General features: G+C 39.3%; 1 protein-coding gene and 1 long non-coding RNA gene across 4 annotated transcripts; both read right to left on the bottom strand.

Annotated features, from left to right (window-relative positions):
• Positions 1-774: 774 nt before the first annotated feature.
• On the bottom strand, positions 775-2,707 carry LOC106320621. The gene is made up of 5 exons (XM_013759000.1): positions 2,452-2,707; positions 2,092-2,398; positions 1,696-2,044; positions 1,473-1,611; positions 775-1,391 (listed from the first exon to the last, which is right to left on the bottom strand). The coding sequence occupies exons 1-5, from the start codon at positions 2,705-2,707 to the stop codon at positions 775-777; spliced, it is 1,668 nt and encodes a 555-aa protein (XP_013614454.1).
• A 1,832-nt stretch (positions 2,708-4,539) lies between these two features.
• LOC106320622 lies at positions 4,540-6,580 on the bottom strand. Of its 3 annotated transcripts, none has more exons than XR_001265877.1 (6): positions 6,175-6,580; positions 5,935-6,098; positions 5,749-5,832; positions 5,406-5,674; positions 5,206-5,320; positions 4,540-5,117 (listed from the first exon to the last, which is right to left on the bottom strand). It is a non-coding gene; the product is annotated as an uncharacterized LOC106320622 (long non-coding RNA). The 3 variants fall into 3 exon arrangements; XR_001265876.1 differs by having other exon boundaries at positions 4,540-4,849; positions 4,960-5,117; positions 5,406-5,832; positions 6,175-6,579; XR_001265875.1 differs by having other exon boundaries at positions 5,406-5,832; positions 6,175-6,579.
• Between the last annotated feature and the right edge of the window lie 5,314 nt (positions 6,581-11,894).

Below are 11,894 nucleotides of genomic sequence, written 5' to 3'. Positions count from 1 at the left end.
GATATGTAGCATATTAATAATATTGTAAACGCTATTATATTTCAAAAATAAATGCATACATGTCCGACTAATCTATAAAATTTTGGAGATATGCCTTGCTTCATATTACAGATGCCACACATATATTTCGTCTGAGTAATATCACTTAGTTTGTCCAATATTATGGTATTAAGTGTTTTTACTTTGTATTTAATAACTCATTAAAAATCGCAAGGAACAAAAATCTGTTAATATATATTTTGTATTAGTTTGAATAGATATCTTTGTTGTTGCATTTTATGTGTTCCAATTATATCCTTAATGGAATGTCTAAAAATTAACTAAATTCTAATAGCACAAAAGTAATATTCTAAAGGAAAGATAGGGGGAAAATTAAAAAAAAAAAATTCTATTTTAATTGTATTGATTGTTTTTTTCTCTAAATTTTCATTGATAACCGGGAATCCAAGCGAGAACATACAAACTTAGAGATTGCAGTACACAGCAGCTGCAACTCAGTAAGCAACCGAGCTTACATCCAAAAAATTAGCAAATGCACGATAAAACAACATCCATAACCAAGCCCAAAAAATAGGACAACAATCAGAGGTTGCGGCTTTCATTGACGAAGAACTCAAACAGCTAAGGAGGGTGGCCATTCTGGACATAAGATCTCATCAAGCCCTGTTTAGTCACACTTTAAGCAGTGAAAGTTGCCCCTCTGTTTGTTTCGCTCTCCACCACCAATAACTGATAGTCATCTATTCAGTCCCTTCCACGCTCGATCTCTTCAATTTAATGCAGGAAGGAGGGCCAAACTTGGGGCCTTTCCACAGCTTCAAACAATTCCGCAAACTCACCCGCCACCACAACGTTAGAGATCCTCTGACTTCCCATACTCTCAAGAGTCCAAAGTATCACCACAAACCTAGCATCATCAATAGAACATACATTGCTACAAGCTCTTCTACGGTGACATATGACTACTCCCCTTTCATTGCGTAGCACCCATCCTCCACCTGCTAATCTGGTGGATTTGTTCCGAGTCACTCCCACTTTACACATCGTCCAACCTGTCAATGGAGGCTTCCATTTAGCTCTGCCCTTCTTTGGCTTAACCTGCATCTCAAGCTGAAGATTTTTCTCAACAATTTGGGCCTCAAACCATTCCTTTGTTTCGTGTTTCGGTCGTAGCAAGATGTTTGAGGGGTTCGGAAGAACGCTCTTGAACAATAAGTCATTCCTATCTTTCCAAATAATCCATAAGACCCAAGGCCAAGTTCTAAGTGACCTATTGTCCTCCATTCGATCTTGCTTCATACCTAATAAGTAAATGATATTTTCAAAGATCGAGCTTTGATTAAACCCAACCCGGGGATTAGGGATACCAGAAATTGCCCATACTTGTCTTGCTGTCGTACACGCAAACAGAATGTGATTAATTGATTCCCCTTGCTCTCCACAAATTTGACATCTATTATCCATCTTCATACCTCTTGATTCCATCAAAGCCGTAACAGGCAGATCCCCATTAAGAACTTTCCATAAGAAGACTCTGCTCTTTGGCAAGGTGGGGACTTTCCAAACCTTCTCCTTTAGTATGTTCACCGACGGCTGATTGAAAGCCTCAGGCTGAGCCAATTTAGTTTTCTCCGAGAAGGCAAGTTGATACGCAGATTTCACAGTAAATTGACCACTCCGAGTCAGATTCTATACCTTAAAATCCTCCTTAGATAATATTGGTTGATTCCTTAGCATATACTCAGTGTCAGAGGGGACAAACACTTCATTAAGAGCCTCTTCATTCCATTTGCGAGTCGATGGATCTATTAGCGAGAAAGCCATCAAGTTGACATCAAAACTAACATTTTTAATCCACGGAGATCCCAAGCCTTCAACCGGATCAGCAATACATTTATCAATCCAGACTCTGGTATGAAGCCCATTGCCTACCTTATGTCTGAGACCTTTCAGCAAGAGCTCTCTCCCATACAGCAAGCTTCGCCACGCATAAGAGGGCATGGCCCCTAAGGAAGCAGATAAGAATTCACCATCTGGAAAGTACCTGCTCTTCAGGAAGTTAGCCAGTAGACAATCAGCACGAGAGATCACCTTCCACGCTTGTTTAGCAAGCATTGCCTGATTAAAGGCTTCAAGGTCTCTAAAGCCCAGTCCACCTTGATCTTTAGGTAAGCAAAGCCTTTCCCAGAGACCCAGTGAATTTTCCTATGGTGATCCTCATCTCCCCACCAGAAGGCCACTAACATGCTAGATAACTTGGCAATGATCGTTTTGGGCAGCCTGAAACACGACATAGCAAGGTCGAGAGAGACGATCTTGTTGATTTGATCAATACTTCCTTGCCTCCTTGTGACAGGTGCTGATAGTACCACACATCTAGTCTCCCTTGGGTATGGTCCTTGAGATAAGAGAAGAGATCCACTTTACTACCCGAGAAACACTAAGGCAAACCCAGATACTTGCTTGCACCTCCCTGATTCATGATTCCTAGGATATCTTGAGTGGCTCCCTTTGAATCACTTTCTACATTATCACCAAAGGATATCGATGATTTTTCCAGGTTAATGTTTTGACCGGTAGCTTCGCCATAAAACTTCAGTATTCTCTGTAGGGCTGAGGCTTGCCTCTCAGAAGCGTGGCAGGGGAATAAGTTGTCATTAGCAAACAAGAGATGTGTGATCGCCGGCCCCACTTCTGAGAACCTCATTCCATTGATTAGATCATTTCTCTCCGCAACATTGAGTTAATGAGTCAGTCCCTCCGTGCATAAGACAAACAAGAAGGGCGATAGAGGATCACCTAGATGAATGCCTCTTTGTGGTTTAATCAATCCAAACGGTTGGTCGTTGATTAGAATTACGAAACTCACAGAGGTTACACACATCATTACCAGCTCGACCTACCTCAAACTGAATCCAAAAGCAATCATCAAATTCCTGAGATAGCTCCACTCAACTCGATCATACGCCTTTTAACAGCCATGAACTCCTCCGCGATTGACTGATGCGTTTTCAAGCCGTGTACTGATTCGTGAGCAATGACAATGCTATCAGAGATGAGCCTGTCTTTAACAAACACTGATTGATTGAACGAGACAATGTCATGCAGAAACGGTTGGAGCCTTCTAACCATAATCTTTGAGACCGCTTTATACATAACAGAACAAAGACTGATAGGCCTCAATCCTTCATAAGCTCTGGATCAACGACTTTAGGCAGTAGACAGAGATAGGTGAAATTCAATTGAGACAGGAGCAACCCTGTAACAAACACATCCTGAAACTCCTTGGTCACTTGGTCTCCAATAACATCCCAAAACATATTATAAATACAATAAATTATACTTAAAACTAGGCTTCGCGTACTCCCCGAATACTCCCCGATTTTTTTATAACTCGTTAGGCCTACACTCGCCGTCCGACTAGCGCCTAGCGTAGTTTCGAACAAGGATAATTATGTTGTATTGTTGCCGTGTTTTTACATGGTTTTTGATTTCCCAATATTTGTATTATAATGTGTTTGAGGTTGTTGTTTTGGTTTTGTGAATCATTTTCATTGTTATAGGAGAGGGGTATATCTGGTGGTGTTTATTTGATATTTGTTTGTTTGAAATAATGGTCATTCTTCCAAATTTTATAGTTATTTTTACTTCGTTAAATTTATGTTCCCAAATAAAATAATTTTTGTAAATTAAATTGGTGTGAATTTTGCAAACCTATACATGTTTTTATTAGCTTTAACGGGTAGACAAATAATAAAGATATGGCTTGTAAAAATGTTGGGGCTGGTAGCCCAATGCATAAATAAACGATAGTGAAGGGTTCGTGGTCAACTTGCCGCTTTTGTGTAGCTCTCAATTGTTTATGATAATGATAGTTGACCGGAGGATCTAGCTTTTCGGTAAAATTCATAGTATAATATATATTATGGAACGTGTGGGTCTACCAGATTAGGTATCATAGTGATTAAAACGGGGAACGTTTGTGTATTCATTTTCAAATAAATGTGAGAGGGTTTTCATTTTCGTTAGTTATAAAATCATAAGTTCCCATATGATTCAGTCATCCATATTTGTTTAAAAAATTTTAAAACGGTAGAGGATCCCAAATGAGTTTTCAAGTGAGAAATCTTGACTGTTCAAAACGCAGACAATAACAAAAAGATGCAAAGTTTTTCTTTACCATTTGATAAAGATTATGATATTTAGTTTAAGCACACACATTTACTTAGTGGCTGCATGTTTCCTTTGTCTCTTACTTTATAGATAAGTTTCTTATAATTAATAAATGATCATCTTTTTGGGAATGATCATGCGGCCAGAGGAGAAGAAACTGAACCAAAAGAGACTGATAGAAAGAAATATCAGAAGAGAGTGGTATATCGTTTAAGCTCTGAGCCATTCAAAATTTTAAAACGGTAAAGGGTCCTAAATTAGTTTCCAAGTGAGAAATCTAGAATGATCAAAACGCAGATGATGATGCTGTGTTAACTTATCCTGTGCTTCTTTATTAACATGTTTTAAAGGATGGAGTAAACAACACGTTGAAATATATTATAATCTCGTCATTAACGCTTCAAGACAAACACAAAATGATAAATAGTTGCAGAAAATTCAAAACAAAAACAAAGCTTCAAGGTATCGAAACAAAGAGTCATTTTAAAAACGGTAGAATGAAAGTGGAGTTGACGGGCTGATTGAGTTAACACGGCCATTTTACTAACGGCGGCTCTTGCACGTTTTCTCCACTTCCTCAATCCCTGGTGGGGTTGCTGTGTCACCACCCATGCCTAGCTTCGGCGCAACAACAGCCTCGCTGGATGATGCTCTTGACAATCCACCTTCCCCTTAACTGAGTGGAAGCAATTTGTTGGTGACTTTCAGCGATATAATTAGTCAATTACGCAGGTGTTAAATAAAATCAAGAATAAGTGAAGCTGATCATCACAAAGATTAACCCACCATAGCCTGATTGTTAATGATGAGATCTTCAGTGATAGTTGATCATACAGTGAAGGTATGGTGAAATTGAAAAGTGTGACACGAATTTGAAAAAAAAACTCCTTCCTAGCAAGCTCTCCAAGGCAGCTTGGTAGCTCCTCATCTCCACCGTTTGGTATCTGTAGTAGTTTAGTATTTTCAGTGTGTCGAGAGTAAACGTAGCCATTTAAAACATATTTTAAATGTATTCCTATAGACAAAAAATACCTCCTCAAGCGCAAGAACAACAGCTTCTTGCTTGGTCAGCTTTGTCATCTCCTTATCGAAGACTACAAACATAGCCCTATCTTTTCCATCATCCATAGGAAGCTCAATCCAGAACCTTAAAAGAGAGTATTCCAAGGGTTATTGAGTATTAAAATGATGGTTTGGTTTTTAGTAAATTGTATAGGATAAACAACGCAAACCTGATAACACTGGTGACGTGGGAAATCCTGATTGTTGCACAGGAGGGAAATCCACAGGAGGGAAATCCAGATTTCTCCAACTTCCTGTTGCATCATGGAATTCTGCAGTGATGGACAGTAGTGACTGGCAAGACCGGCAAGGATGAAGCCGTGAATCATATCTTGTACATATTTGTGCATTTGCAACTTCAAAATTTCTGCTGTCTGATGCAGGACATAACCATCAGTCTTCTAACCACACCCACACACTAAAGGACAAGTGCCAGAGGCTGCATCAAGTAAAGCAAAGTTCTACACATCAAATAGCTGTTTTGAGAGAAGGAAAGAGAATACAATATCTCACGTCCCAACAACATTAGTGATTCTTTCGATTGCCCATTCTCGAATCTGTGAAGCTTCCAAGTACATATCAAGTTCTGTCTGAGTCCTGAAAAACAGTACACAAAAAGGCTGAGACTAATGCCATCAACTGGAAAAAATATTTTCAAGTTCAGTAACAGAAACAAAAACAATAAGAAAACAAAGTTACCAGTATAAAATCGAGTACGGTTCTCTCGGAAGAGCAGAGATATAGTCAAACCATCAAGAATCTTTCTGAAGACTCGCTTCACTTATAAGATAAGTAGCTATCAAAGGCCAATCCGGAACTTCATCACGTTTCATCAATCCACCAGCCTCACCATTGGTCCACACCTAAACCCATGAAAGGAATCTCAAGCGCATAACTTTATTGCAAGTTTAGATAAAAGTTCAACGCTTTTAAACTTACAGAATCGTCACTGATGAGGAGAGAAGCTCTCCTTTTCTTAGGTTCTGAGACGCGAGGAGTTCTCTCTTTCCGATGTCGACTCTGTCGATAGCCATTTTCTGCAAGGGGAGGCCTGAATCGGAGAGCCGTCTCTGAAGAGAAGTTGCGTTCTCGACTGTATATATCTCGCAGCCCCATGATATGTCCGGGACATCCTCCATGGATCGTTTTGTGGTCTAACTGGCCGAAACAGAGCAGTGGATTCCGAGACGGCATCGGGACGCTGGAAGAGGTGGGAAAGAGAAGGTTGGAGGTTGGGTACGGAGACGGCGATGTCGACCTTTCCATTTGCAAATCATTAGGTTTGCAGATCAAGATAAGCGTAGACGGCGAGCTTGAATGGGGAAGAAAGATAAGAATGAAGCCCTAATTGATTCAAGCATAAAACGCAGGTTTCGACTTAATTATGGAACCAAATGTGGAGAACCCAAATCAGACCAAATGCCAAAACTTTACGACCAAGACAAACCGGACAGAACAATTGATTCAAGCATAGAACGCAGGTTTCGACTTAATTATGGAACCAAATGTGGAGAACCCAAATCAGACCAAATGCCAAAACTTTACGACCAAGACAAACCGGACAGAACGTGGAGCCCACAAATAAAAAATAAGAATCTGATGTTTCGCCTCAGAAAAAAGAGAAATGTCTCATTATATTATAGATTCTAATAAACATCGTGTGGTAGTTTCTAGTACATAATGCATAAGAGCACCATTAGTGTTTGGTATCTCCAGAAAGAGAACGTAACAATTAAAATATTAATATTTGAGTATAATTTAATTAATTACTAAATTTTAAATCAGAAAGATAAATCAAATCAGTAATTTAGTAACATGTGGAAGAAGCATAGTAACATGGGAAAGAATCGATTTTTTAGGAACGATCGTTTCTGCTTCTCTCTCTCCCTTTTCCAATTATTTTTATTTTTTAAATCTGTAGAAACGGTACAACATACATGTGATGTGCATGCTCTAAGTTCCTTTGGTAAACACCTTAATATGATTAGTTTTAAAATCTCCTAAATTTACTTTATGGATGACTCATCAATCCCACCCTGACCAGGCACATTAAACTCATGGACGTTCCACTTGTTAGGCACTTGTTGTGAATGTGGGAATATTTTACTCTTTCATTTGGGATGATGAGATTTTTAATCTCGAATTGAATTTAACTTTATAATCGATAATATACCCAATTTAGGTCACTAAAATATGGACCTTCTTTATATCTCATCAGGTTTCTTGTAAATTTAAGTAACCAGAAAAAGTTCCACAAGGATTCCAACCACGAGTGGAGACCAAATAGTCTTGCTGAGAAAACTCTCCTAGACCCATGTTTTGAGGCAAGGTGTTTGTTTGAGTCTAAAGGGTAAAACATGAAAGGGACTACCCTCGCTTTTTTCTAGTAAGGAAAGTTTCCACTGGTTCCTTCCCATTAACCTCTTGGAAACCCTATCATATGCCCCAAAAAGCATCTTCTAGCTGCCTCTTCAACATAGTTTGAATTTCAAATCTCAAATCTCAAATCAAACCAGTAATTTAGTAACATGTGGAAGAAGCAGAGTAACATGGGAAAGAATCGATTTTTTTGGAACGATCGTTTCTGCTTCTCTCTCTCCCTTTTCCAATTATTTTTTTTTTTATTTTTTTTTACAGCAAACAACATTCACAGACTTATATAGACTCTGTAAACCAAAGTGGTAACTCTGAATCCATGTGTACGACGAAAGACGGTTGTTGCCGAGCACTACGTGCCAAACTATCCGCCCTAGTGTTCTCTGTCCTAGGTACATGAACAATATCTGAGTTGACGAAACTTTTTCTCAAAAGCTTAATATCTTCCAGGTAGCTTTCAAATGCTGGTCATTCCTCTGGTTCCGAAACCATCTTCACCAATTGAGAACAATCCGTTGCAAACGTAACCTGAAACTGTCTTAAATTTCTCATGCATTCCATTGCCCAAATCAATGCCTCCATCTCCGAATGGAGCGGTGAAAAACATGCTCTTACATTCCTTGCCCCTAGTAAACCATCACACCTGGTAATGTACTGATCCAACCTTGCCCTGAAAATAGATCATTATCTTTCCATGAACCATCTGTGAAGCATCATCTTCCTGTGGTTCCTAAGTTAGGCCTGACTTGTACTTCCTGAGCACACCTGTTGTTACTAACCTGTGCCTCAGCCCAAAGTGTGGATTCTACTTCTGCTAGTCGAAGTGTTTCCCTGGGATCAATATCAAGATTACTGAATATTTTATTATTCCGACCCTTCCAAATGTACCATAATATCCATGCAAACTGATGATCCTCCATCTTTGGATTAACTCTCCAAAATATATGGTCCATATTAGCAAAAAGAGAGCCAATAGGGAAAAAGTTCGGGTTTGATGGGATTTTAGATAGTGCCCAGACTTGACGAGCTGGGGGACATTCAAAAAACACATGGTTTATTGATTCCTCTGTATCGCCACACCGTGCACAGCAAGTATATCCTTGTATTCCTCTTGCCCTTAGATTTTTCGTTACCGCTATACAACCTGATATCAATTGCCATAAAAAAATGCTTTAATTTTGGAGGACACTTCACTTTCCAACAAAAAGCTTTGAGTATATCAACATTGGGCCCATAGAATTCTGGTGGTTGTTCCTTGTCAGGATAAATCCTTTCCACTTGATACCCTGATTGTACCGTGTATTTCCCCATTCTTGGTGAAATGCCATCACGTCCTATCCTCCATCCGATTTCTACTTAATGGTATACTTTCAATTATTTTTGCATCGTGTGGATCCACCAAGTTCCTAATTGCCTGTAAATTCCATGTTCGGGATTCCGTATTAATGAGAGAATCCACTGTGAGTTCCGGGTAACTATTATGAAGATTTTTGTTAAATGGTCTCGGGCGATTGGATGGGAGCCAGAGATCATTCCATACTGAAATAGATGATCTTGTTCCAACCCTTTTAATTAGTCATTTACAAACCAGAGATCTAGCAGAAGTAATACTCCTCCAGCCATATGACGGGGAATATGAGCGAATCGGATCCAGGGGTGAAGCATTCCTGTAATACCGTTCTTTAAAAACTCGAGAAAAAAGAGAATTTGGCTTCTTGATCAGCCGCCACAATTGCTTCCCAAGCATTTCCGTATTAAAATCAGTCAAATCCTTTAAACCTAACCCACCATTATCCTTATGGACACACAATTTATCCCATGATTTCCAATGCATACCTCTTGTACTGCCTCTAGGACTCCACCAAAACTGCGCAACAACACCCGTTAGCTTCTTCACAGTCGTTTTCGGTAACCGATACACAGACATCACATGGTTTGGCAGAGCCGTAACCACCGATTTAATAATCACCTTCTTGCCACCCTTAATATAAAATCTAGAAGTCCATCCATTAACCCTATTATTTAACCGATCTTGTACGAAGCCAAACACTTGTACCTTAGAACCTCCTAGGCTTTCTGGCAGGCCTAAATAAGATCTCATTCCACCTAAATTCTGAATTCCCAAAAGATCCCTCAATTCTTGACGACTATCTTCATCGATCTTGTGTCCAAATTGAATTAAGGATTTCTGGAAATTAATTTGTTGTCCAGAGACGGTCTCATATTCCTTTAGAATCCTAAGTATAGTTTGACACTCTTCCTTGTTTTCCTTACAGAAGAACAAGCTATCATCTGCGAATAGCAAATGAGAGATTGCAGGGCAAGCTCTTGCCACTTTCATACCAGTTAATTGTTTCATCTGCTCCACCTTTTTGATATTTGAAATTAACGCCTCCGTACACATGATAAATAAATAAGGGGACAAAGGATCCCCTTGACGTAATCCCCGCTGGGGAATAATAAGACCTCGTGGCTGCCCATTGAGAAGCACTCTATATTGAACCGAAGAGACACACTCTCGCATTAATTTGATCCTATGAGGATCAAAACCCATTTGTGTAGGAGAGCCTCGATAAAATTCCACTCTATCCGATCATATGCCTTACTCATATATGTTTTTATTGCCATAAACTTATTTTGACAAGACTTATTAGCTTTCAAACCATGAAACATTTCCTGTGCGATAAGAATATTATCTGAAATTAACCTTCCTGCCACAAAAGCCGATTGTGTCTCTAAAATTAGTCTGGGAAGACAACCTTTCAGCCATTGACACAAAACCTTCGAAATTATTTTATAGCCCACATTACAAAGACTTATCGGTCTCAGTTCCGTCATCCTTGTCGGTCTCTCTACTTTTGGTATCATACAAATATTAGTTATATTCAACCTTGGATCCAATTCGCCTGTTACCAAAAAATTATTCACCAGCTCAACCACATCCTTTTTAATGACATGCCAGGAATGCTGAAAAAAGAGAATTGTCATTCCGTCCGGTCCTGGCGCTTTCTCTGGATGCATCATAAATAATGCTTGTCTCACCTCTTCCTCCGTAGCTACCCTCAATAGCCTTTGATTCATCTGAGGAGAAATTGATGATCCTATCTCCTCCAGGAAACTATCAAATTCCGTAGGATTAGTAGAATTAAACAAACCATCAAAATAATCTACCGCCACCTTCTCAACACCGTTTTCATCTGTGATCCAATTACCCGCTTCATCATGGAGGCCCACTATTTTATTTCTAATCCGCCTTTGCTTTGTCAGAGCATGATAAAACTTGGTATTCAGATTCCCGAATGAGTACCACATATTTCGGTTCTTCTGATGCCAATACTCCTCCTCATCCTTATAGGCCTCCTGTAATTTCCTGGAAATCTCAAGAATATCCTCTTGGGTTCTATTGTTATCTGTTTGTACATCTTCCAAAGCTTGTTGAAGATTATGTATATTTTCCTTCCCATAAGGTTGATTGTCTTTCCGCCATGAAGATATTTCATGTCGACAATTATTAATTTTGGTAATGAAATCCCTTGATTGGCCCTCCTGATTTTCTGTCCACCCCGACACAATTGATTCCATAAGCCCCTCCTGACCTATCCATCGCTTATCAAACCTGAACTGTCCTATTTTTTTCCTTAATAATTTCTCTTCCAGAAAAGCAATCACCGGTCGATGATCCGATCCCAGCATCCTCAAATACTATGTATAAGAAAATGGGAAGAGTGTATGTCATTCCTCATTAGCCAAGGCTCTATCCAGTCTACATCTGACCGTTACAGCTCCTTTCCCTTTACCTCTACGTCCTTGCCAGGACATTTTATTACCACGAGTTGGAAATTCAAATAGTCCACTATTCCTTATCATATTGTTGAAAGGAATAAAGGAAGTCGCACATCTTAGAGATCCCCCATCCTTTTCATGATTCCCAGTAATCTCATTTAGATCTCCTATAACAAACCAGGGCTCCGATCTAGCTAAACTATCGGGTTAACCCTTCCCATGCATGGTCTCTTAAGCTTTGATCCGGCTCTCCATATACAAAAGTAAGGAATACTTGTTTCCCATTGGCCACCGCCTCGACATCTATCATTCTATTGCTAGAATATAAAATTTTAACTTGGTACTCATTATTATAAAAAAGGTCTAAACCACCACTTCTCCCAATTGAATCCACCGTAACCAGACTATCGTAACCAAAATGTGATTGAAACCCTTGTACAAATCCAAAATCCTGTTTCGTTTCTGATAAAAACAAAAATTCTGGTTTATGTTTATGCCAT

The sequence above is a fragment of the Brassica oleracea genome, unplaced genomic scaffold (assembly GCF_000695525.1).
Source record: "Brassica oleracea var. oleracea cultivar TO1000 unplaced genomic scaffold, BOL UnpScaffold00984, whole genome shotgun sequence".
In the NCBI taxonomy this organism is placed as follows: domain Eukaryota; kingdom Viridiplantae; phylum Streptophyta; class Magnoliopsida; order Brassicales; family Brassicaceae; genus Brassica; species Brassica oleracea.
The sequence above is the reverse complement of the archived record's forward strand: the minus strand, read 5'-3'. Positions and strand labels throughout refer to the sequence as shown.

Bases quoted from the DNA above. Each gene is read 5' to 3' on its own strand.
- LOC106320621 (XM_013759000.1), bottom strand. From the start codon at position 2,707: ATGAGGTTCTCAGAAGTGGGGCCGGCGATCACACATCTCTTGTTTGCT. The intron at 2,399-2,451 runs GTTTGCCTTAGT...TCTTATCTCAAG, and splicing joins AGGTGCAAGCAAGTATCTGG to GACCATACCCAAGGGAGACT. The intron at 1,392-1,472 runs GTATGAAGATGG...CGTGTACGACAG, and splicing joins GGCTTTGATGGAATCAAGAG to CAAGACAAGTATGGGCAATT.